Source organism: Heloderma suspectum, chromosome 5, assembly GCF_057233095.1.
Source record: "Heloderma suspectum isolate Gila_16-S chromosome 5, 16-S_ref, whole genome shotgun sequence".
NCBI classification, from domain to species: domain Eukaryota; kingdom Metazoa; phylum Chordata; class Lepidosauria; order Squamata; family Helodermatidae; genus Heloderma; species Heloderma suspectum.
This window is the reverse complement of record NC_139462.1, coordinates 201,309,556-201,336,095: the sequence shown is the minus strand read 5'-3', so window position 1 is coordinate 201,336,095 and position 26,540 is coordinate 201,309,556. Positions and strand designations below refer to the sequence as shown.

Below are 26,540 nucleotides of genomic sequence, written 5' to 3'. Positions count from 1 at the left end.
GTTTCCAGTCCCCTGATCATCTTTGTTGCCCTCCTCTGAACCCTGTCCAGTTTGTCTGCATCCTTCTTAAAGTGTGGTGCCCAGAACTGGACACAGTACTCCAGATGAGGCCTAACCAGTGCTGAGTAGGGGGGATCTAGTACTTCCCAGGATTTGGAAGCTATGCTTCTATTAATGCAGCCCAAAAGAAAATTTGCCTTTTTTGCAGCCACATCACATTGTTGGCTCATATTCAGCTTGTGATCGACAACAATTCCAAGATCTTTCTCGCTTGTAGTGTTGTTGAGCCACGTATCCCCCATCTTGTAACTGTGCATTTGGGTTCTTTTTCCTAGGTGCAGAACTTGGCATTTATCCCTATTAAATGTCATTCTGTTGTTTTCTGCCCTGCGCTCCAGTCTGTCCAGATCACTTTGAATTTTGTTTCTGTCTTCCAAAGCATTAGCTATCCTGCCGAATTTTGTGTCATCTTCAAATTTGATCAACATTCCCTGCACCTCCTCCTCCAAGTCATTAATAAAAATGATGAAGAGCACTGGGCCCAGGACTGAGCCCTGTGGTACCCCGCTCGTTACCTCTCCCCAGTTTGAGAAGGTCCCATTGATAAGCACTCTTTGAGTCCATTTCTGTAGCCAACCGTGGATCCACCGGATCGTTGTTTCATCTAGCCCACTTTGAGCTAGTTTGCTCATCAGGACATCATGGGGCACATTGTCTAAAGCTTTGCTGAAGTCAAGGTATATGATGTCTACAGCATTCCCATGGTCCACAAGGCAGGTTACTTGTTCAAAACATGAGATCAGATTCGTCTGGCAGGATTTGTTTTTGACAAATCCATGTTGGCTTCGAGTAATCACTTCATTGTTTTCAAGGTGCTTACAGATGGATTGCTTTATAATCTGCTCCAGAATTTTCCCAGGGATTGATGTCAGACTGACTGGTTTGTAGTTCCCAGGTTCCTCCTTTTTACCCTTTTTGAAGACAGGGATAACATTAGCCCTCCTTCAGTCATCTGGCACTTCCCCTGTCCTCCATGATTTCTCAAAGAGAATAGACAGTGGTTCTGAGAGTTCTTCTGCCAGTTCCTTTATTACTGTAGGATGCAGTTCATCTGGCCCTGGAGATTTGAACTCATTCAAAGTAATTAGGTGTTCCTTGACCATATGCCTATCGATCTCAAGCTGCAATCCTGCTCCTTCAGTCCGTACTTCGCCTTTGCCAGGGGGGTCATAGACCCTCTTTTGGGAGAAGACTGAGCCAAAGTAGGAACTGAGCACCTCTGCCTTTTCTTTGTCATCTGTTATCATTTTGCCATCCTTATTTAATAGCTGAACAACCATTTCTTTCTTCTGCCTTTTAGTATGGACGTAGCTGAAGAAAGCCTTTTTGTTGTTTTTAGCATCCCTCGCTAACCTCAGCTCGTTCTCAGCTTTAGCCTTCCTGATACCATCCCTGCAATTCTGTGCTACCTGCCTGTACTCTTCCGTTGTTAGTTGGCCTTCTTTCCACTTCCTATATGTGTCCTTTTTTGTTTTCAGGTCATCCCTAAGCTTTTTGTGAATCTACACTGGCTTCTTCTGTTGTCTTCCACCTTTTCTTCTTGTTGGAATTGTTTGTAATTGTGCCTTGAGAATTTCCTTTTTTAAAAGCTTCCACCCATCTTGGACTCCTTTTCTCGTTAGCGTCGCTTGCCATGGGACCTTACTGATCATTGTTCTGAGTTTATTAAAATCAGCTTTCCTAAAATCCAGGGTACGCGTTTGACTACACTTGGCTTTTGCTTCCCTTAGAACCAAGAACTCAAGTACAACATGGTCGCTTTCCCCCAGAGTTCCTGTAACTGCTGCTTTACCCACTAAGTCATCTCTGTTGGTTAGGATCAAGTCAAGGATAGCCGATCCTCTAGTTCCTTCCTCTACTTTCTGTAGGAGGAAGTTATCTGACACACAAGTCAGGAATTTCCTGGAGGGGCGATGTTTTGCAGAATTTGTCTCCCAACAAATATCGGGGAAATTGAAGTCCCCCATTACTACTATATCATGCTTCCTTGAAACATTGGCTATTTGCTTTTCAAAAGTTTCATCCTCGTCTTCTCCTTGATTGGGTGGCCGGTAGTAGACTCTGACCACCGGGTTCCTTTTATTCTTTGCTCCATTAATTTTGATCCAGATGCTCTCGATGGGGCTACCAAGCTCCTCCTCCTGTATTTCTGTGCAGAGATACGTATTTTTCACATACAGTGCAATCCCACCTCCCTTTCTGTTCCTCCTGTTCTTTTTGAACAAGTTATATCCTTCAATTGCTGTATTCCAGTCATGAGAGTCATCCCACCAAGTCTCAGTTACACCTATCAAGTCATAATTTCCCTCCTGTATTAAGAGTTCAAGTTTGTTCTGTTTGTTTCCCATACTTTGGGCATTAGTATATAGACATCGAAGACCATGTGCTTCATAGTCTGTCTTTCTTTCTACATGTGTCTGAAGACTATTATTGAGCGCTATCTGAGCTGTTCTCTCCGTTGCAGTGCATGCGCCTACGTCCATTGTTACCCCCAACATTACATCTCCCTTCCCTGTAGGATTCAGTTTAAAGCCCTCCTGATGAAGTTCTTCATGCTGTGGCCAAACACATTCTTTCCATCCTTTGTGAGGTGCAACCCGTCCCTTGCCAACAGCCCATCTTCCAGGAAGTATAGCCCGTGGTCCCAGAATCCAAATCTCTCTCATCGGCACCACCTTCGTAGCCAGAAGTCAGTGCCAGTCCCCCCAGCACCAGCTAGAGGGCAAATTTGTGGCTCATTTGGACGGGGAAAGTGTGGGGAGCACCTTAGCTGCCCACTACGCAAACAGCCCAGCCAACTCCAAGCTAGAGAGGAAAGGCAGGCTGGCTGGTCTGGTGGAAGACAAAAGAGGCGTTTACATTGCCTTTGCCACCTGGACATTTCTCAGCCTGTCCTGCGAGTTGAAATTGGTTGTTTGGGTGGCTGAGGTGCTTGGAGTGCTTTGGCCTGCCAGTGCCAAAACAAGCCCATGGGCATAGCCTCTTCACTCTAAACAGAAAGAACAGGTTTCCCCTGAGCATGATCTGGGGAAGAAAGTCCGGCCAAAATGCACCGAGTTCACTGCCACAGTAGTGTCACTGCTCAGATAATACACATCTGTAAACCCCTTAATTGATACGTACATTCAGCTCCCAACATAGTACGGAACTAAATTGGGATGATATACTGTAGTGGCCACTGCTAGGAGGCATTTGCACACTAGCGAGGAATATTGCATTTAAAATCTACAAGGATTAAACATTTCATTTTCTTAATTACAGACAGTTACAGCAACATGTTGCTCTAAGGCAACTTCTTTATAGTATTACGACTCTGCTGTGGTGTGTAATTACTGTTAATATATTTCTTTCTCTTATATATAATAAATTTCAGAATTGAAATATTTGATTAATTCAGGACCTGATTATCTCTCGCCCCCCCGGCAAATGATTAATTGCTGGGGCTTTAAATTAATCATGGCAAAGTTTAAAATGGTGCCATTGCAGCCAGCTGCTTTGAGATGCTAATATCATTATGTTTTCTTAAAGGAGGCCAGACATCTGTATGTAGAATATAAAGAGACAAAAATGAAGGAGAAAGAAGAGGCCTTGGCTAGAGCTGAACTGGAAACACTTCCGAGTGAGTTTATTTTTCTTTTAAAGCACAGTCTTGATTCGATGTACACTTTTTAAAATATGTGTGGGGGGAGGGGAGGTCACACCTTTCCCAAATGTATTGTGAATGATAACTTCATCCTATGGAACTACATAAAATGGTTTTGCTTGGGACCTGGTTAACTGCAGTATGATGTTGCCAAATGACCTCTGAATTCCTATTCCATTGTAGAAATTTTTAATCTTGCATCCAAATGAATTAGCTGAGTAAGAAATACTGTTGGGAAGAAATGTGAGAGAAATACTAATAGTTCTGAAAGGTAGGACTTGGGTAAAGTCTCAGAGAAATAGTCATCCTCGTGAGCCTTCCTTAGTTTTGTGACTGCCTGGAAATAATTGGTGGTGAATTTTATAGCAGTTCCAAATTGGTTTGACTTCTAAGTATTAGAAAATGCACTGAAAATTATAAGCACCTGCATATAAAGCTTATGAAGCAGTTATGATCCCTTTGATATCTTGAATTAGACCTTGCTGAGACTCTCTCAGCTGCTTAAACATGATTTAACTGAAATATGTAACTTGCCTTAGTATTTGGAAAAGCAGTGAATAGTTCTCTTTTTTTCTTCTACTGTGATTTGCTTGTTTTGTAACAACGAAGCATTTTACAAATGTTCATTCATACATATATATATATATATATATATATATATACACAAATGCAAACCCTGTTAAAACTATAATCCTGCAGGCAGTATTATCTCTTCATGGTACTTTAATTTTTCCAGTTTGCCCACTTTTGTCAATATATATATCTGTCCATAGATATATCTAAAATATACCTGTTTTCATCCTTTTGTAGTTTTAAATAAGCCATGGTGGACTGCAGTGATCGTGCGAACCTGGTCACAATAGCTGTGGCTGCTGTCTGAATTAACCTCTTTTCTAGCTGTCATCTATCAACATGAAAAAAGCTTTTTAAAATATTTGGGTTCAATACGTGTCTGAATCATATTTCTGGCTGAGTTAGTGTTCTAATTAAAATTTTGTTTTTCAGAGGAAAAGAAACCTAAAGTCAAGAAACCAAAATCTGAATTTCCTGTATACACAGTGGCAGAAGCAAATGCATTTCTACCGTCATATGATCATGGCACTTCTATTGAAGAGATTGAAGAACAGATGGATGATTGGCTGGAAGATAGGAACAAAACACAAAAAAAGAAGGCAAGTATATCCACCATTCTAAAAAAGAAGAAGAAAAGAAAGAAAAAAGGTCAAGTCCAGACAATGTATGTTACCATATTATTTATTTTTGAGTATTTATTTCCTGCCTTTCTGCACAAATAATCAAGGTAACTAACAAAACTAGATCAATAAATACACCAGTAAAATAAAAACATCAATAAAATAGTCTAAAAACAACAACTTAAAAACAGGAGCAGCCGGAGACAAATTTTTATCTAAAAGCAGCCTGCAGGAAAAGCTCACTGGAATAAGATTGATTTTTCTATCTGCCCAAAGGTGAGCAACTGTTGGCCCAGATGAGCTTCTTTGGGAGGCTTTTCCAAACTTTTGGTGACACTGTCACCAGAAGGACCCTAACTCTTGTACTCATCCTGAGATTATCTTGTTCTAGAGTGTTTTATTTATTTATCACAAGATTATATCCTGTCCCCTAGCCCGCTAGTCCTAAGTCTTTCAGAGTGATTCTCCGTGTTAAAAATAATTCTAAAATAAAGCATAAAATGCTACAACATCAGTAAAAATACAACAGCTCCAGGATATACAGAGCAATCCAATGCATGCTTGTTCAGAAGGAAGTCCCACTGTATTCAATGGGATGTACTCCCACTTAAGCATGCATAGGACTGTGGCATAAAGGTCCTAAAAAGATGACAACTGGGACAATAAAGTTCTTGACAAAGAAAAAGGTCTTTACCTGGTCCTGAAAAGGCAAGAGGGTCAACACTGGGTAAGCTTCCCTGGGCAAAGCATTCCACAATCACAGTGTCACCACAGAAGGCCATTTTATTTTATTTTATTTTATTATTAATTAATTAATTAATTAATTAAATTTCTTAATCACCCATCTGGCCGGTCACCCGGCCCCTCTGGGTGATGTACAATAATACAACAGCTTAAAACAATAAAATTCCACATTAAAATATATTTCTAAAAATACCCTAACCCAACCCAAATGCCTGCCTGAACAACCACGTCTTTAATGCGTGACAGAAGCTCATTAAAGAGGGGGCATGGCAGAGTTCCCTAGGGAGGGAGTTCCACAGACTGGGGGCCACCAGAGAAAGCCCTCTCCCTCGTCCTCACCAGCCTAGCTGTCCTGGCTGATGGGATAGAGAGAAGGCCATCCAAGGCTGATCTTGTTGAGTGGCTGTCTGGTGTTGCTGGAGGTGCTCCTTAAGATAGGCTGGGCCGGAACCATATAGGGTTTTAAAGGTCAAAACCAACACCTTGAATTTGGCCCAGAAAGCAACTGGTAACCAGTGCATCTCCTTCAGCACCAGAGTGATGTGATCACGCCAGCGGCTGCCTTTAATCAGGCGAGCTGCTGCGTTCTGCACCAGCTACAGCTTCCGAACCATCTTCAAGGGTAACCCCACATAGAGCACATTACAGTAGTCTAGACAAGAGGAGACCAGGGCATGTACTACCAATGGGAGCAGACGGTCGGGAAGGTAGGGGTGCAGCCACTGTATCAGATGGAGTTGGTACAGCGCTGTCCGGCTCACAGCTGACACCTGAGCCTCCATGGACAGCTGGGAGTCTAAAATGACCCCCAGGCTGCGGACCTGGTCTTTCAAGGGTAGCTGTACCCCATTCAACACCAGGTCAACATCCCCCAGCCTCCTCTTGTCTCCCACCAAAAGTACCTCGGTCTTGTCAGGGTTCAGTTTCAGGGTTCAGCTTTTCTTGTTCATCATTTGCTTTGCTTGAGAAGGAGGAGAAGTGGGAGAAGGGCTTTTGGGGGCAATTTTAACATTTTAGCAGGTTGGTGCAGGAGAAAGAAGGCCTTCAGGTACCCAGGTTTTAAGCTACTCTGGAAGCACTACAAGTGTTAACCACCGCTTAATAACTGACTAATAACTGTAGATGAGCAGGGAATGTATGTGTGTGTATATAGTGTGTTATCACCTTATAGTTCTGTAAATGCCATTAGCTCCCGCCAGTCCTTATGCTAGAAATCTGCATTAGTGTGAGCGAAGTCATACACCATTCCTGGTAAATAGAAATGTGTGTCAGATTTGTATTTTATGTGTGTGCTATTCCCCCCTTTTTCTTTCATGCTGGAAGATGGCATTCCATTTTCATAAAGAAACTTCAACTTTTTTCGTTTTCTTAGAGTATGGATCTTACCTTTAACAATTACTTCAGGCATTCAGGAGATTAATTTCATTGATCTGTGCTAATGTGCATAGTATTTGAGAGGCCTCCTTCCAGTTATATTTGCAGCCTGAAACTGCCTGAGCCATGCCCTTACACCCATTCCTCCCATTTTGTGAGCCACCTTTCAGCTTTTTGCTGTGCAGCCCTTCTCCCCTCCAGTGCTAAATTTAAAACGTGGCAAGCACTAAGTAGAGCATTTCTGCCTAGCAAGGATATTGTCCTTGTCTAGCAGGGCTGAATCTTCTATTTTATATGGCTGTGCAATCAAGTGTAAAAATGTGTCTGCGCCAGCAATTTTTTTCTAGTAAACGTTTTTTTTTAAAGTAAACTCTTCAGCAGCTGCTGAAGTTTTGCCCCTTTTCTTAGTCATTTTCCTTATTACTAAGAACTTGCTTACTGAGACAAGGAGGGACAAAGTTGAGAGAATTTGCTCCTCTTTTCCGGGTGGGTGGTTCAGGGGAATAGGTGATATAGCCTAAATGAAGAACTCTGTTGAATTGAGTTAAAATTGGTTTTTGTTTTAACAATCTGGAAAGGCTCTTACAGCACAATCCTATGTTTACTCAGAAGTGTTCAATAGAGCTTATGCCATAGTATGTATGTTCAGGATTGCAACCTTTTGTTTGGACTTGAAGCATCGTTGGTGTTTGTGATTGGTTTTTGTTGTCATATACGTCATCCTTCCACACAAATTAATTCTCGTGCTCTTAAGGGTAGCTTTTTGGGTTGCACTTTAACATATGCAAATCTTCCATATATGATTATTTGTTTATATTCTTGTGAAATTGGCTGGGCAAGTGTCCCCCTCCCCTGCCTCCACACTTTTAAGTTAGCCTGATACACACATCATGAAAAAGACTGAATCACTCTAAGAAGGATACACCTTGTCCATACTTATGGCAACTGTGTGCTAAATGCTAAAAACTGTAAGTTTCTCCTAGTTTGCTACATTATGCATAGTTTGGTATATTTGACAGTCCTAATGTTAGATCTGCCCCTGTAGAATTTGTGGGTGGGGGGACTTAGAGGGGAAAAAGTACAAGAGTGAGTGGTTTGTTTGGCATTAGAACAAAAACTCTTCAAAGTGGGCATTACTAAGACATGAAAGACAGATGGATTCTTAGGTGTGTGGCTCTACATGAGCCTAATAAGGCAATTGTGACTGGCAGCAATTCATTTACCACACATTGAGGAAGTGAGTCTTGGGCACTGCAGGGAAGCAAAAGTGACCATTATCTTGGATTTGCAGAGCGTATTGCCAGTTACCAATGCATGAAGGAAGCCCAAAATCTATCACATTTAAAAAACTCATAACGAACCATGTGATTTTTGCTGAGGGCTTTATAATGCTGTGGCATCTGGTGTTTTCCAGCGACCAGTGTTGCTGATCTGCAGAAGAGGTACACATTGAGATTCAGCTTCATTAAGATGGGGTCATCAGCAGAAACTTCCACAATCCTGTGGAAATTGTGTGAATTTATATGATTTAAAGCTAGGTGTTTTACTTGGCAGCTGGCAAAACTGCAAGGCTTCCATCAAAATGCCTTCTTCGGTTCTAGGGCCCTTTTTGTAATAAACCTGTTTCAAAGGCACAATTGGCAAGGAAATATCTGAGTGGACCAATATACTTTTAGTGTTGTTGTTGTTCAGTCGTGTCCGACTCTTCGTGACCCCATGGACCATAGCACGCCAGGCCTTCCTGTCCTGCACTCTCTCCCGGAGCGTGCTCAAGTTCATATTCATTGCATTGGTGATGCTATCTAGTCATCTCATCCTCTGCCGTCCCCCTCTCCTTTTGCCTTCAATCTTTCCCAGCATCAGGGTCTTTTCCAGAGAGTTTTCTCTTCGCATTAGGTGGCCAAAATATTTGAGCTTCAGTTTCAGTATCTGTCCTTCCAATGAGCAGTCAGGGTTGATTTCCTTTAGGATGGACTGATTTGACCTCCTTGCAGTCCAGGGGACTCGTAAGAGTCTTCTCCAGCACCACAGTTCGAAAGCATCAATTCTTCGGCGCTCAGCCTTCCTTATAGTCCAGCTCTCACAGCCATACATTACTACTGGGAAAACCATAGCTTTGATTAGACGGACCTTTGTCGGCAAGGTGATGTCTCTGCTTCTTACTATGCTGTCTAGGTTTGCCATAGCTTTCCTCCCAAGGAGCAAGTGTCTTTTAATTTCATGGCTACAGTCACCGTCTGCGGTGATCTTGGAGCCCAAGAAAGTAAAATCTGTCACTGCTTCCATTTCTTCCCCTTCTATATGCCAGGAAGTGATGGGGCCAGATGCCATGATCTTAGTTTTTTTCATGTTGAGTTTCAAACCAGCTTTTGCACTCTCCTCTTTCACCCTCAACAAGAGGCTCTTGAGATCCTCTTCGCTTTCTGCCATTAGGTTGGTATCGTCTGTATATCGGAGGTTGTTGATACTTTCATAATTGCCTTAGCCAAATAAAGGACCTCTCTGTGCCTGTTTTCCATCTCTTTCCCTTGAGCTCATATAATACAACTATCTACATGAAGCATCTATTTCAGAATATTGTGAAACCCATGGCCATAGCATAATATCATAGATCTCCAGCAAGCCAGTTTGCTTATGAAACTAGCCAAGCAACCACTTTTGAAAGCAGTTGTAATTTATCCACTATCAATACTTGGAAGTAAAACATTGTAAGCTGCTTTTTCTTCTGAGGCAAGCTAGAGTAAAGTAGTATTGAGTGACATGCAGGCAATTGGAATTGTGACTCACTAGTATTCGGTACTGTGAAAATAATATATCAGATCAAGTTATTTAAAAATCGATATGGAAATATTGTTTAAGGTTTAAAGAGGCATTAAAACCTTTAATTTTGGAGCTGAGTTTCAAATACTATGTGTGCACACATGCGCACACACAGACTTCCCTGTTCCTTTTATTAAGCTATTTCCGTGTGCTGCTTAAGAGGTTGCTTTTAAATTTGCCTGAGTTTCAGGAGCAGTGTCAGGCAACTGTATGTGTGTACATCCCTAACAAGGATTGTTCAATTTGTGACCATTGTCGTGTGTTGTAGTAACATGAAGTCACATGGAACAGTAGTACAGGTAATAAGAGGAGCAATATGGAATGTAATATTGAGAAAATGTTAGAAATGCATCTACCCCAATTAACAGAGGGTAATCTTGGAAGAAACTGTTATACTGAAATTACTTGGTTATTATTGTTGCGTTTGATTTTATTGCATTGTAAAATGGCTTTGCAATCACTTTGGGATATAAAGTGGTATATACATTTAGCGGTTAATGCATGCTCCCTACAGCAACCAATAAACACATATCAACAGTGATTCTGATCCAGTTTAGAGAATGATTTGGACTCTTTGTTGGATGCATGTTGCATGTTTAAATTCCAAGTCTTGCTAGATGGACCTGCTCCAAGTCCCTTCTTCAGTCTTCCCTCATTTTTAATATAGGGAAGCAACTTTATCATTTTTTTGTGATGATGGAGACAAGAATTGTAACAAATGTGGACTTGGTGATGGTGAAGTAGAAATGATTTTGTTTTCTACACTGTACCTTCTAGGCTAATGTGTTTGGGAAGTGCTCTAAATGGTGGTGTCTGATCATGTACAACATTGTTTCCTCTGCTATGTGTTCTCTGGACAATTAGTTTGGGATTTTCTTCAGATTCAGTTCAGGAGAAGGCAAGGATAGGCAGCACTCCTTGTGCACACTGAGCTTCTAGTTAGTATTTATCTGTGACCAGATTTCTCTTTGAACAGTATTGTGGAAAGGCTGTTGCTAGGATTTAAGGGATACTTAGAGATATAAATGTCATTGTCTCTCCTGCTTCATCAGATGAATTTGTTGTTCTGTATATATTATTAAGACACCTATCATATTACTCTGTTGCTATTTAACTGTATACCTTCCTGCCATCCATCTAAGAAGTCACCATATTATTAACTGGAGTCAAGAGAAGAGAGGGAACGTGTTCTTGCAAACAGGATCTTGGATTCAAGCTGAACACATTTTCACTGTTAGATTGCAATTTCTGTGATGATACCAGCAGCTTGTTTCTGTTTAAACCAGAAAGAAAATATGATGCAAAAATCAGCAGGAGCAGCAAACCCTGCTGGTAGATTCTTATATCAAAACATAAGAGTAGCCCAAAAGGTCCCTCTTGTCCAGCGTTCTGTTTCCCAGAGTGGCCAAGCAGATGCCTCTAAGAAGCTCACAAACAGGGAATGAAGGTAATGGCCCCTTCCCATTGTTGCTCCTCCTTAACTTGTGGGAGAAGTGGTGGGTTTGGAAAAGGGATGGGTTATTCTGAAAAATCTAAAACCAAACCTAAGCTCAGTTCAAAACAAAACCTAAGCTCAGTTTTGCTTTTCTGTAATCAGAACACTGATTATAGAAAAGTAAAACTGCTAAAGAAAAGGGATGCTATCTATCCCCCAAATACATTCAACATATTGCCTTCCTCTCCGAAATGCTTGTGTTAACTAAAAGTGGTCAATATAACCTATCAAACAGCATGTATGACATTATAGGACTACGTTCTGGTCAGAACTTGATAACTCAAAGAATGGTTAGTTAATATCTAATCCTGAGCCTTTGTAGAGTAGGATGAACTACACTGCACATTAAATGACAATTTGGGGGGGATTTTTAGCCTCAAAATAGGGTTTCAAATGTGGTTCCCACAGATGCCTCTCTCGGCTCCTGCCAGGCTCCTTGCCCCTTCTGATATTTTGTTTCTAAAGATTTTTAATTTTTTTTTTTAACTGGGGGGCTAGCATGCTGCAAAGCAACCACCCTCTAGAAATGTCATTTTTCCAAGAATGCCTCTGGCCCCACATATTTAGAAAATGAAAATGGTGGGTGGCTGCAGCCTACCACTTTATGTTGAAGTGTACCCAGTTGCCCAGAAGAAAAGAAAAAGGTAAGCTGGGGATGATACTGTCCTGGGGAGTTAGTGGAATTGGCAGGAAGCATCCTGCGTGCCTCATGTGTGGTCTGTCATAGTTGGTCTGCTTCTTTGTTCTGGTGTGGTGTGTTTGTCTTCTGTGGTGTGTTTGTCTTCTGTGAAATGGATCTTTTATTGCACTTTGTGCATGACAAATATGCAATTTGGCATTTGGGGCTCAGCCCCCACCTCTGCCTTGTATGCAGTTTCTTGGCCAAGTTACTTTTATCCAAGCCTCATCAGTTTGTCTTCTGTGAAATGGGTGTTGGAGCAGAAAACTGTGTTTCGACAGAGTGGCTTTGTGTTTCAAAGCTTAGACCTCACCTCTGCATTGTACTTGGGTGCTTGGACAAATTACCTTTTTTTAGTGTCACTGGTTTGCTTTCTGAGAAATGAGTGTTTTGTGCCTGGCTGTGCCCACCATGGCAGCCTTTCTATGACTTGGCAAGCCTGCCCTATGGCAGCCATTTGTGAGAGCACCCACAACATTCTCTCAAAATCCCAAATGTGCTCATCAACCCAAAAGGTTTGGGATTCCTGTCCTACAGTGTTTATATAAGGTCAAAGGCTGGACCAAATTTCAAACTTAGAAAAGTTGCTAGGTAACTTAGTGACTGTATTGGCTAATAGTATCATCATCTTGGGCTATACACAGGATGAATGACAATCAGAATTCCTCCAAGCAAACAATTACCTAAGATTATATAGGTAGGGATGGACAAGTCCCTAGCTCAGTTTGATTCAAAATGCCCTTGGGAGAAATATTTTATTTTCCAAACTTTGAATTGTAGTCTTGTTCTGATTAATTAAGATCAACAGGAGCAAAAGGAGTCAGAGGGCCTCCCTGCCTCCCGTCATTTTATGAGCCCTAGTAGCCCCTTCCCTTTCCCCAAAACTTACCTGATGGGAACCAAACCTCCAACAATGGGAAAGTGCTCACTGGGGTATGTCTTACTGCCACTTCAGCCATCAGTTAAGCCTACATGGGGGAAAGGATAGGGAAAGTAGCAGAGAGGGAGGAATTGTGGTGGGAAACCCCTTTCTGAGCTGTGCCTGAAGATTGGGGCAAAACTTGTATTCTGAGACACCCACTTTCCAAAATTTAGCACCAAATTCAGTATACAAGCAGAGGAGCATGGTAAAAATCCCATGGAGTCGTCTGCCATGCTACATAGGGATTGTTTGATCAACAAACAAAAACATTGTTTGATCAAAAACAAAACCACAAACACCCTGGTATCCCTGAATATGTAAGAACAGCAATATAAAGCCCCAAGAAACTATCTGTTTGAGATTTTCCTTCCTTGCATGCTTCAATGTAATTAGTTTTGATAACATCAGACTTTTTAGATAAATGCTACTACCTTGGTGATCAGCTGCTGGTTCTTCACATTGACCAAGTTGACAGGCAGTTTTATATACTGCTAGCATGATTGGGCTGTCTTTAAAATGATTTAAAGTTGGTAATTTTGCAATTACAGACAATTAACTAGTTTTGAAATGTAAGAATATGAAAGAAGCCATTGCATATGTTACTATATTATTGCTAATGCCCATTTTTGCATATATTTATATGCAGATCTTTGGTTTTCAAGGATGGACTTCAGAGTGCCTCCACGCTTCCCCATCCTGGCCCTCCAGATTGGCCATGCTGGCTAGGAACCATGGAACTTGCAGTCCAACACATCTGGGGGGCACCAGGTTGGGCAATTCTGTAGCACATAGCATAATTGCTCTGCTCTGCTGTAGTTACATGTGTTGTAAGGGAATCAGAAGGAAAGATGAAGGAAGCGTAATGTCTAAAAAAAGATATTGTAGAGCTGGAAAAAGTGCAGAAAAGGCCTACTAAAATGATCAAGGGCTGGAGCAACTGCCGTATGAGAGAAGGTTACAACAGCTGGGATTGTTTAGCTCGGAAAAAAGGCGAGTAAGGGGAGATGTGACTAGAGGTGTACAAAATTATGTATGGTGTGGAGTAAGTGGATAAGGTGACATTTTTCTCCCTCTCTTATAATACTAAAGCCTGGGGTCATCCCATGAAGCTGATTGCTGGGAGATTCAGGACAGATGAAAGGAAGAACTTCTTCACACAGTGCATAGTCAAACTATGGAATTCACTTCCACAAGTTGTAGGGGTGGTTACCAATTTGGATGGCTTTAAAGGGGTTAGACAAATTCCTGGAGGAGGAGGCTATCAGTGGCTACTAGTCCTGATGGCTCTACGCTACCTCCAGTATCAGAGGCAGTCTGCCTATGTACACCAGTTGCTGGTGAATGTGGGCAGGAGGGTGCTGTTGCACTCATGTCCTGCTTGTGGGTTTCCCATAGGCAGCTGGTTGGGCACTGTGTGAACGGAATGCTGGACTAGATGGACCCTTGGCCTGATCTGGCATGGCTCCTATGTCTAAAAGATTATATTGAAACCTTCTAAACATAACTAGCTACAATTATGTATGAATTCTGAGCCTTTTAAAATTATTGTATTACATTTAAAGAATTCTTCCCTTCCTAGAAAGTACTCAGGGTGGCATACAAGGTTGTCCCCTACTCCTATTTTTCTTCTTTGCAACAACCCTGTGAAGTAGGTTAGGCTGAGAGTGATCTGTGGATGAGTGGAACTTTGTAGTTCAGTGCTATAGTCTCTGCAGCACCCTAACAAGGAATCGAAGGAATCTTTAATTCTTTTCGATGGTCAGTTCTGGATTTAAAATGAAATTTTAAAATAGGTGTGTTTGTTTTTTGAAAATGTTGTTCCTCTTGGTTTTGTCCGTGTGTGTCCGTGTCCGTGTGTGTATGTGTGTGTAATGTCACGTTACAGTAAATCTATGTGAAGTTAATCAAGTGGAGAGACCTCTAGAAGTGTCTGGTCTGTAAAATATACCTTAAGCCTGCAATACCATACTTACTTACCTGAGAGTATTAGATAGAATATTGTTAATTTATTTTATTTCATAGGTTTATATTTGTATAAACGGTGAACATAATGACATTAATTCTAAACTATAACAATAAAATACAACAATATAATTAGTGAGCAGCAATAAAACTGGAACCGTCTGAGTCAGCCGTAGGAGAGCCTGTTTAAAGAGAGAGGTCTTAAGAAGACATCTAAAAGTCAAAACTGTATATGCCTCCCTGATGTCAATTGGAAGTGCATGTCAGAGGGCACGTGCTGCAACACTACATGTTCTGTTATTAGTATCCCTAAGGCGAACCTCAGGATCATGGGGCATCACCAAAAGTGCTCCTTCTTTTGATCAGGCAGGGACAGAAGGGGCAACTTGATCCCTAAGATAACCCGGTCCCAAGTTTTTCAGAGTGGACACATTTAGGATTTCGCTCTAAAAGTATAACTGTGATTAACTTTGTGCTGGAAATATTTTCTGAACGTTGTCAAAGAATTAATAAAGCTTTCAAGGGACTCAAGTCTCCCAAAAGTATTCCCACATCTATTTTAATAGGATAGACCTATTAAAAGTAGGACTATCACCCGATTAAAGAGATCTGAATTGATCATATGAGTTTTAGTTGGCTAAATTGAATTACATAAATTTAGAATATGAATCAAACAATACTTCTGAGGGTGGAGGAAACATACTTCCCTTGCACTTAGATATTGCCTGCTGTGGTATATGCAAGTACCTTAAAAGAAGCATTTCCTCACAGGTGCAAGAGAAAATTTCTCTTGTGAGATGATGGGTGGGTTCACACATCACTTTAAGTCATGGTGGTTTATAACCTACTCACTGTCATAGCTTATTTTCCCTGCTCTCTCCCCTCCTCCTACAGTCCTCCTGCTTGGCTGGGATGGTATCCCAGCTTCCTTTGCGCTGGATACCACTCCCCACTGACCCTTGCGCTGCAGGTAAATCACATTCCTCGCTCTGATTGTCTGGCTGCGTGTGGCCACCGATCTCATTCTGGCATCGATCTTTACCCACTTCCCAGCACTCCCACCACCATCACCCCACTGAAGCTGCAGCGCAGCAGAACTTGCTTTCAGCGTGCAGTGACTCTGATTTTGGAGTTCATGCCATGCTGCTCAGGTGGATGAGGGCAGGGCAGGCTGTTTTTATTTTAAGCAGTCAGAGAGCTGCTGAAAGTAGTGAAAACGCCGTTTGCACCAAAAAAAGGGGGGGGCATCTATAAATCCTTGGAAGTTTGCAGGATCATGGCCAAACTTCATACACAACTTCCCCTAGTAGGGAAGTATCTGATGTTCCATCAAAGCTCTGCCTCCCTTTCCCTCACACCATTCCTTTTGTTTCCCCTACTGGCAGTAGCACGCTTTTGACACAGGCTTCTTTTCCCACTGTGCACTATGTTGCAGTAGCAGTATTTCATGGTAGCACTGTTTCACCAATTCACAACTTCTCAGTTGCACACTTTGGTTATAGGGCAGTTGGCGCTATGTGATGCTACTCTTTATTTTTTACTGTGCACTATGTTGCAATTGTGCTATTTCGGTGTTTCTGGGGCGGTTCTCATTGGCTATCTGTACCTGGTTGCTAGGCAGATCTCAGAAACAGAGATCTTCCAGCCGGAGCAGAGCAGCAGCAGCGGTTTTGACCGCTCTTGCCAAGCGACTCTGTAGGCGATCTTTAAACGACTCTTTAAGCCACTGTGGAGCGGCAGGCAACACCATAAGCCATGATGGTTTAAATAAACATCACTGCAGACCATGGCTTATCAGAGTGGCTTATTTTGGCTTTATAAGCCATCCTGGCAGGGGAAAAACTTGCAAATGACATGATAAGCCATGGTGGTTTATAAGCTACTGTGAGTAGCTTATAAATCACCATGGCTTATCATGACATGTGAACCTAGTCGATGTCTGCCACTTACAGGTTTTTTTAATTGCTCTGCTTACTCTGCCAGTAGAGTTTTTGTAAGTTCTTGTTTTATGTATATATATTTAATCTGCTGCCTCATTAATTGTAATCGCAGAAAAATATGAAAAGTTATTGTAGGGCTCAGAATACCCAGTCCTGCTCTTTCCAAACTGCACCAGCTGTATTGTGTACTATGACTTTTCAGGCCAGTCCCACGGTTCAAGGCCTTTCTTGTGACTTTTAAATATTTGCAGTTGCTCACCTGGAATATCTGCCACATCTGTGGCAACACGCTGCTTTCCCATGTTGCTTTTTCTGTTACATTTTGATTTTATTCGTATCATTTTGATTGCTAATTCTATATCCAGCTTGTACGTAACTTTGGGCAACTTGCTGATTTACATAATGTAAATTCACAGTTCTTGCAGGTTTACCAGGAACTGCATCCCTTGCTAATGGGACGATCGAAAGGAGTAGGGCTTCAGATGGTCTGGATAACAGCATGGTTTGCTCCTGCTTCATTTGAGCAGCCAGTCAGTACATTCTGCCTGACATTTCCACCACTTTTTCTGGAACTGTGCCTTTTGCCAAGTATCCCCAAACATCTCATTTCATTGTGAATCAGTTTGCAGACAGTCAGTAATGCTCTGCTTTCCTATGTGCTGTGGGCTGGGAGGAAGGAAATTTGTGCAAGATCCAGAGGTGCCAGCACTAAGTCCCAGCAGAATTAAGCGGAGTTTCAATTGCAGAAAGCCTTTGAGTTGAGCTTAAATATAGCTGCTTGAGTTTCTAGTTAAAGTTGCCACATCTGCAGGAAAAACATCAACTGGTTAGTTTTCCTGCTGTAACCAGATTTTTTTCCTCAGTCTTTCTTCCAAATTGAATTCAGTATAGAATCTTTATATATATTTGCTGATCATGATAACGTTGGCCATATGATCAGATGGAGAGATCTTTCTCTGTGCCACACCTATGGTGGAGGTATGGTTGATGGTGATGAGAGATAGGGCCTTCTCAGTGGTTGTACTGGTATTGTGGAACACCTTGTCCTATGAAATATGGTAGGCTCCTCTCTGGATGTCTTTCGATGGTTGCTGAAGACATTTGTATTCCTCCAGGTTTTGCCTGCTCTTATATTATACTTCTTTTATTTAAAATATTTCTAGGCTGCCTTTCAAGGCAGGAGGTCTCCCAAGGCAGTTTACAACTATAAGATCCCGTACAATAAAAAACAATTCAGTAATAAAACAGCAAACATTAATAAAAACAATGAACACCAGCAATAAAAGGTCTGTCCTAGACAGTACTAAAAATCTACAACACAGTTGCAGATACAAACCTGAACAGTCCTGTAAAATATAATCAGGTTAGAGTAAACACTTAAGTCTTCAGGCCTTCCTAAAAGCTTGCAATGATGGACCCCGATGGCAACCATTCCAAAGGTGTGTGGGGCCACTGCAGAAAAGGCCCTCTGTCATGTACTTGCCTTCTTAACTCCTCTCAGAGATGGGCAAATGAGAAAAGCCTCTGTTGCTGATCTTAATAAGCAGGCAGGCTGAGGTGGGTGAAGGCGGCCCTTCAAGTAATTTGATCTCAAACCGTTTCAGGCTTTAAAGGTCAAGACCAGCACTTTAAATTGGGCTCAAAAATGCACTGGTAAACAGTGCAGCTGGCACAGTATAGGCGTTATATTATCTGCTTTTGTGTTTGTTTAATGATTACCTATGTTCTCTGCCTCTGTTACTAGTCTCTTGTTTTTAATGTATTTTTCTTGAATATATGATTTAATATTGTATTATGGTTTCAGATTGTTGTGAGCCACTCTGAGTGGCGCATGGGCATTAGAAGGGTGGGATATACATTTCTGTGTAAAGAAATATGCTGGAGTTTGGACATTCCATCTTGACTATTGGACTTAAAAGTAACTAAGGGCGCAATCCTATGCATGTTTGTTTATTTATTTATTTATTTATTATTAAATTTATTAATTGCCCATTTGACTGGTCACCCAGCCACTCTGGGCAATGTACAACCCACCATAAAACAATTTAAAACAATAAAATTTTACCATAAAAAAAATTTTTTTTAAATACCCTAGCCCACCCCAAATGCCTGCCTGAACAACCACGTTTTTAATGCACGACGGAAGCTCATTAAAGAGGGGGCATGACGGAGTTCCCTAGGGAGGGAGTTCCACAAAGTGGGGGCCACCACAGAGAAGGCCCTCTCCCTCGTCCCCACCAGTCTAGCTGTCCTGGCTGATGGGACAGAGAGAAGGCCATCCGAGGCTGATCTTGTTAAGCGGCCTGTCTGGTGTTGCTGGAGGCGCTCCTTAAGATAGGCTGGGCCGGAACCATATAGGGTTTTAAAGGTCAAAACCAACACCTTGAATTTGGCCCGGAAAACAACTGGTAACCAGTGCAACTCCTTCAGCACTGGAGTGATGTGATCTCGCCGGCGGCTGCCTTTAATCAGGTGAGCCGCCGCGTTCTGTACCAGCTGCAGTTTCCGAACCGTCTTCAAGGGTAACCCCACGTAGAGCGCATTACAGTAGTCCAAACGAGAGGAGACCAGGGCATGTACTACCGATGGGAGCAGATGGTCGGGAAGGTAGGGGCGCAGCCGCCGTATCAGATGGAGTTGATACAGCGCTGTCCGGCTCACAGCTGACACCTGAGCCTCCATGGACAGCTGGGAGTCCAAAATGACCCCCAGGCTGCAGACCTGGTCTTTCAAGGGTAGCTGTACCCCATTCAACACCAGGTCAACATCCCCCAGCCTCCTCTTGTCTCCCACCAAAAGTACCTCGGTCTTGTCAGGGTTGAGCTTCAGCTTATTCCTCCCCATCCAGCCACTCACCGTCTCCAGACGTTTGGACAGGGATTCTACGGCCAACCTTGGTGAAGATTTGAATGAGAGGTAGAACTGCGTGTCATCCGCATATTGATGACACTGCACCCCAAACCTCCTGATGATAGCCCCCAGCGGCTTCACATAGATGTTAAATAGCATCGGGGAGAGGATGGAACCCTGTGGCACCCCACAAGTAAGTGGCCACGGGTCCGAAACCTCCTCTCCCAGTGCTACCCTCTGGTACCTGCCGGAGAGGAAGGACCGGAACCACCGCAATACAGTGTCTCCAATGCCCAACCCCTCCAGGCGGTCCAGGAGGATACCGTGGTCAATGGTATCAAAAGCCGCTGAGAGGTCGAGGAGAACAAGGAAGGAGCATTCACCCCTATCCAGAGCCCTCCTCATATCATCCACCAAGGCGACCAAGGCCGTTTCTGTCCCATGCCCAGGCCTGAAGCCCGACTGAAATGGGTCTAGATAATCAGTTTCTTCCAAGTGTGCCTTCAACTGCACCGCCACCACCCGCTCAATCACCTTGCCCAAAAATGGCAGATTTGAGACTGGGCGAAAGTTGTTCAGAACTTGAGGATCCAAGGAGGGCTTCTTTAAGAGCGGTCTTATCACTGCCTCCTTGAGGGCTGATGGCATCACTCCCTCCTCAAGGGAAGCGTTCACCACCGCCTTGATCCCCTCACCCAGTCTCTCTCTGCAGCTCATAATGAGCCAAGATGGGCAAGGATCAAGTAAGCAGGTGGTCGGCCTTACAGATGAAAGCACCTTGTCCACTTCATCAGGAGGAAGAAGCTGGAACCGATCCCACAAAACCGGTTTGCCACAGGCTGCCTCTTGCTCACTAACTGTATCCACAGTGTGCAGAGTAACACACCTAATCTGATCAATTTTGTCTGCAAAGTGCCTTGCCAAAGCCTCACAGGAGGCCTTAGAATGCTCCAGTGGTTCCGGAGCCACAGGACCGACCAGGCTCCGGACCACTTGGAACAGCCTTCTGGGGCAGCACTCTGCAGACGCGATGGAGGCAGCATAATATTCCTTTTTTGCTGCCTTCACCGCCACGTGATAGGCTGAAGATATAGCTCTAGCCCGTGTCTGATCGTCTTTGGAGCGAGACTTCCGCCACCGGCGCTCTAGCCGTCTCACCTCCTGTTTCAGAGCTCGTAACCGCGGATTGAACCATGGTGCAGTCCGAGCCCTGTTCAGGGGGAGAGGGCGTTTCGGAGCCACCCGATCTAATGCCCCAGTGATTGCGGCATTCCAGCCACCCACCAGGGTCTCGACCGAGTGGCCGTTGGCATGCCCCAGAGAATCCCCAAGCGCGTTCAGGAATCCATTCGGATCCATAAGACGCCTGGGGCGGACCATTTTAATGGGTCCTCCACCCCTGCGGAGGGGTTGTGGAACCGAGAAGTCCAACATCACCAGATAGTGATCTGACCATGACAAGGGGGTGGTGGATATACCCCCGACTTCCAGATCACTCCCCGCTTCTCCAGAAACAAACACAAGGTCTAGTGCATGACCGGCTACATGGGTGGGCCCAGTTAGAATATGGTGCAGCTCCCAGGAGGCCATGGTCTCCATGAAGTCCCGAGGTGCTCCTGTGAGGATGGCCTCCGAATGTACGTTGAAGTCCCCCAACACCAGTAAGTTAGGGGACTGTACACGCACATCAGAGACCACCTCAAGCACCTCGGCCAGTGAGTCAGTCGTGCAGCGGGGTGGACGGTACACGAGCAGAATCCCCAGACTGCCCTTCGGGCCCAACCTCCAGTATATGCACTCAACAACCTTGGTCTCCCGGACCAACCTTCTGTTTTTTTAGACAGAAAAACATGGCTGGCTGGGGAAGGCTGGGAGTTGTAGGACTTCTTCTGTCTAAACATGCATAGGATTGTGCCCTAAGCCCAAATTGTTTAAAGAGCAATTTATAATACCCTGTAATATGTAGAAATGGCAATTAATGACTTTGCCAAACCTTCCTTTCCAGTTTTGTTAGTTCATTGGTTAAGAGAAAACATAACACTAACACAAATCTAAATATTCATAACACTAATTCTCACACATTTTTTTATTTGAGATTTGCCGATAGCAAGCAGTATAATTCCAGTGACTAGCAACTGCTTGTTTTTTCCAAAACTTTTTTTTTAACTCGCCACACTAAGAGGTTTATAATATCAATACAATTCTGAACTTGTCTAATCTTCAGTATTTCTGTATGCAAAGGGAAAAATCAGTTTGTACAATTCCTGCTTATGAAATGGGGAGGGAAATACTTCTAGTTGGAATGTATTTATTTATTTGTTACATTTATATCCCGCCTTTCCTCCAAGGAGCCCACAGTGCTGTCGTGATATTCCTCTCCATCCTCACAACAGCCCTGTGAGGTTGGTCAGGCTGAGAGTCAGTGACTGGCCTCAAGTCACCCGGTGAGCTTCATGGCTGAGTGAGCAGTAGAACCCAGGTCTCCTCAGGGCCAGTCCCAACACTCTAACCACTACACCACACTGGCTCTGCATTTGCAAATCTATTATGGATGAAGTTGCTGCATGAAAATGTTTACCTCATTATTCCCGTTGGGCTAGGTTAGTGGGCTGGCTAGTCTTGCTGGTCATAGGTCCCACCACATGTAAGCTTGACACGTGCCCATCTTGTCTAATACGTTCCAGCAGGGGCGGATTGATTGGGTGGGTCCAGGGGGTCGTAAATGCCTCACTCTGTCAGGGGTGGGGCTGCAATGCACCCTCTCCTGAAGAGGATCTTCCTGGATCCAGAGGTATGTGAGAACTATTGCCCCATTTCTAATATACTGTTTTTGGGCCAGGTGCTTGAGCGTGTGTTGGCTGGGCAGCTTCAGATGTGCTTGGAGGAAACTGATCATCTGGACCCATTTCAGTCTGGTTTCAGGCCAGGGTACGGCACTGAAACGGCCTTGGTTGCTCTGACTGACAACCTGCTCCGGGTGAAAGACAAGGGAAGTGCTACCCTGTTGATCCTCCTGGATCTCTCAGTTGCTTTTGATACCATTGATCATGGTATCTTACTGGATCAACTCTGCAACATGGGAGTTGGGGGCACTGTGTTAGAGTGGTTTCACTCCTACCTGCAGGGTTGATTCCAGAGAGTGGTATTGGGGGCTTCCTGTTCTACCCCATGGCTATTAAGCTGTGGGGTGCCACAGAGTTCTATTCTATCCCTCATGTTGTTCAGCATCTATATGAAGCTGTTGGGAGAGGTCATTAGGAGTCCTGGGGTGGGGTGTCACCAGTGCACTGATGATACTCAGCTCTATTTCGCCTTGCTATCAGAGTCAGCTGAGGTGGTGAAGGTGCTGGACCAGTGCTTGAAGGCTGTAATGGGCTGGATGAGGGCCAGTAAACTGAAGCTAAATCCTGCCAAGACAGAAACTCTGTGGATTGGTGGTTTCTGAGTCCGGGAATTGGATAAGTGACCTGTCCTGGATGGGGTTTCACTCCCCTGAAGGAGCAGGTATGTAGCTTGGGAGTACTCCTAGATCCATTCCTGTCACTGGAGTCCTAGGTGGACTCAGTGGCCCGAAGTACTTGAGGCCAGCTTCCGCCAGCTACGGCCTTTCCTGCACAGGGATAACCTAGCCACAATAGTACGCTGGTAACTTCTGGATTAGACTACTGCAATGCGCTTTACATGGGGCTGCCCTTGAAGACGTCTCGGAAGTTGCAGCTAGTGCAAAATGCAGCAGCTAGACTGTTGACCGGGAACATCTTGTAAAGATCATATAACACCAGTTGTAAAGGAATTGCACAGGCTGCCAATACGCTTCCTGTCAGAATTCAAGGTTCTGTCATTCTGGTGATGACATTTAAAGCCCTAAGCAGCTTGGGGCCTCATTATTTGACAGAGCCCCTCTCTGTATATATACCTGCCCGAGGACTGAGATCTGTTGGAGGGGCCCTCCTCTGTGTCCCACCAGTGCGAGACATACACTATGGTGAGATGTGGGAGAAGGCCTTCTCTTCTGTAGCACTCTAGTTGTGGAATGCCCTCCCCTTGGAGGCCCAATTGGGACGTACATTGTTTTCATTTTGGCACCTAGTAAAAACATGGCTTTTTACCAAAGCCTTTGAGGGCTAAATGCATTCCCTAAAGTTGCACACTGTTTGTATTGTTTTAGAGTTTTAATTGATATTAGCTTGTTTAATGGTTTAATATTTTTTATCTGTTGAAATTGTTTATTGTTTTTATACTGTTTAAATTGATTTTATCTGTATGCAGCCCTGAGATCTTAATGATATCGGGTGGGATACAAATGTTTTAAACAAATAAATAAAATAAATAGGGTCTGGTTGCTAATTCGGTATTATTACTATTACTATTATTCTATTTATTATTATTCTATTTGTTTATATCCTGCCTTTTCCCCATACTGGGACTCAAGGCAGCTTTACAACATTAAAAACGTGAACAGTTAAAACATATAAATAGAAATATACAAAAGTTAAAAATATAATTAAATCAATAATATTCAAATTGTATAAAATTTTAGAATTTAAAAAAGCCAGCAACAATATAAACAATAGTATCAATCCATCATATCCATCAGGTCCAGACTATGTATCCCCAAAGGCCTGCCAAAACAAAAAACTTTTTGCCTGCCTGCGGAAACTTACTAAGAACGGTGCCACTATTGCCTCCCTGGGAAGGGAGTTCCAGAGCCTTGGGGCAGCCACTGAGAAGGCCCTCTCCCGCATTCCTACCAGGCAAGCCTGTGATGGTGGCGGGACCACGAGAAGCACCTCCCTGGAAGATCTTGGGGCATGAGCAAGCTCATAGGGGAGAATATGGTCTTTCAGATAACCTGGACCGAATCTGTATAGGGCTTTATAGGTAATGATCAGCACTTTGAATTGTGCCCAGAAACAGACTGGGAGCCAGTGAAGCTGTTTTAACAGGGTCATTGTATGCTCCCTGTAGCCAGCCCCAGTCAACAGTCTGGCAGGAGCTCTTTGAACCAGCTGAAGTTTCTGAACACTTGTCAAAGGCAGCCCCACATAGAACGCATTACAGTAATCCAAATGGGATGTAACTAAGGCTTGTGTCACTGTGACCAAGTCAGACATCTCAAGGAATGGGTGCAGCTGGTGCACTAGCTTTAACTGTGCAAATGCACTCCTGGCCACCACTGAAACCTGGGCATCCAGGCTCAGGGCTGAATCCAGAAGTACACCCAAGCTGTGAACCTGTGTCTTCAGGGGGAGTGTAACCCCAACAAGCACAAGCTGAATCCCTATTCCCTGATCTACCTTTTGACTGACCACCTCTATCTTGCCTGGATTAAGCTTCAGTTTTTTTGCCCTCATCCAGTCCATTACTGCTGACAGACACTGGTTTAGCACCAGAACAGCTTCCTTGGAAATAGATGGAAGGGAAAAGTAGAGTTGGGTGTCATTAGCATACTGGTGACACCAAACCCCCAAACTCCAGACAACCTCTCCCAGTGGTTTCATGTATATGTTAAATAGCATGGGGGACAAAACAGAACCCTGAGGAACTCCACAGGCCAATGGCTAGGGAGGCGAACAGAAGTCCCCCAGCACCACCTTCTGGGTCCGCCCCTCCAAGCAGGAATGGAGCCACTGTAAAACAGTGCCTCTAAGTCCCTTCCCAGTGAGGTGACCCAGAAGGATACCATGGTTGATGGTATTGAAAGCCGCTGAGAGGTCCAGCAGAACCAACAGGGACACATTCCCCCTGTCTAGTTCCTGGCATAGGTCATCCACCAAGGCGACCAAAGCTGTTTCTGACCCATAACTGGATCTAAAGCCAGATTGAAATGGATCTAGATAATCTGTCTCATCCAGGAATCCCTGGAGTTGGGAGGCCACCACGCTCTCCAATATTGCCCAGAAATGGAATATTGGATACTGGCTGATAATTATCCAATATGGTGGGGTTCAGGAAGGGCTTTTTTAACAGAGGTCTCACCACTGCCTCCTTCAGGCAGGCTGGAACTCTGCCTTGACTAAGGGAGGCATTAAGCTCTCCACATACCCTTGTTCCTTGGCGCATGGCAGATCTGCACCTCTTGCTATGCTTTCTGAGTTCTAGAATGATCCTGACCATGTGTGTGTTTAGTATAAGGGTGGACATCCTTTTTTCCTGTGAAGGAACGCATTCCCCCAGGGGTAATCTGTTGAGGCCCTCATGCGGCAATAGGCAGAGCCGAAGCCAGTGATAGGCAGGGCCAGACCCAAATGTGGATGGGACCACTGCCTTCTCTCTCTCTCTCTCTGTCTCTTTCCCTCCCCTTCCTCTTCTTTCTCCCCACTGAGCAGCTGCTGGGGAAAGGACACACCACTTTTGTCAGAGGTCAGAACGAATTGCTTGTGGTGGGCTTAGACCAAGGGCCACATGAAATTAGGCTGAAGGTTGCAGGTTGCCCACCCCGGTTTAGTGGTTCTCAAACCTTTTTTTCCACAGACCACTTGAAAAGTGCTTGGGCCTCCTGGCAGACCACTTCTACAAATTAAAACAGATACGGATACTTTAATTTTTAAACATGTTCAGCAGCAAAAGTCATCGCCATATTATGAAAACCAGGCTACGAAGAAGAGCCTTTTTAACTGATAATTCTAAAGATAAAAATTAGTAGACTGTATATTATGAAAATCACAGGCACTACACCAGGGCCTTCTTAGCCTTGTTTGATCATCCAGCTCTCCTCAAAATGGCCTCCGTCTCCACAGTAAAAAAGAAAAAAGAAAAAAAAGTTCAGGGCCAAGGACTGGTATCTCCAGTTGTTCCACAACTTTTCCATTGACCACAGTTTGAGAATGTCTGCCCTGTTCCATCTAGAGCAGGAGT

General features: G+C 43.7%; 1 protein-coding gene across 6 annotated transcripts in view; it reads left to right on the top strand.

Moving 5' to 3' along the window:
• DNAJC1 (DnaJ heat shock protein family (Hsp40) member C1) overlaps window positions 1-26,540 on the top strand; it is a 120,644-nt gene that overhangs the window by 56,361 nt on the left and 37,743 nt on the right. For 5 of the 6 annotated variants that reach the window (XM_084859036.1, XM_084859038.1, XM_084859041.1 and 2 more), the window contains 2 exons: window positions 3,589-3,679; window positions 4,709-4,875. In XM_084859036.1, coding sequence (XP_084715162.1) covers window positions 3,589-3,679; window positions 4,709-4,875 — 258 coding nt within the window. The remainder of the gene's footprint in view (window positions 1-3,588; window positions 3,680-4,708; window positions 4,876-26,540) is intronic. The other variant, XM_084859037.1, reaches the window with a different exon arrangement.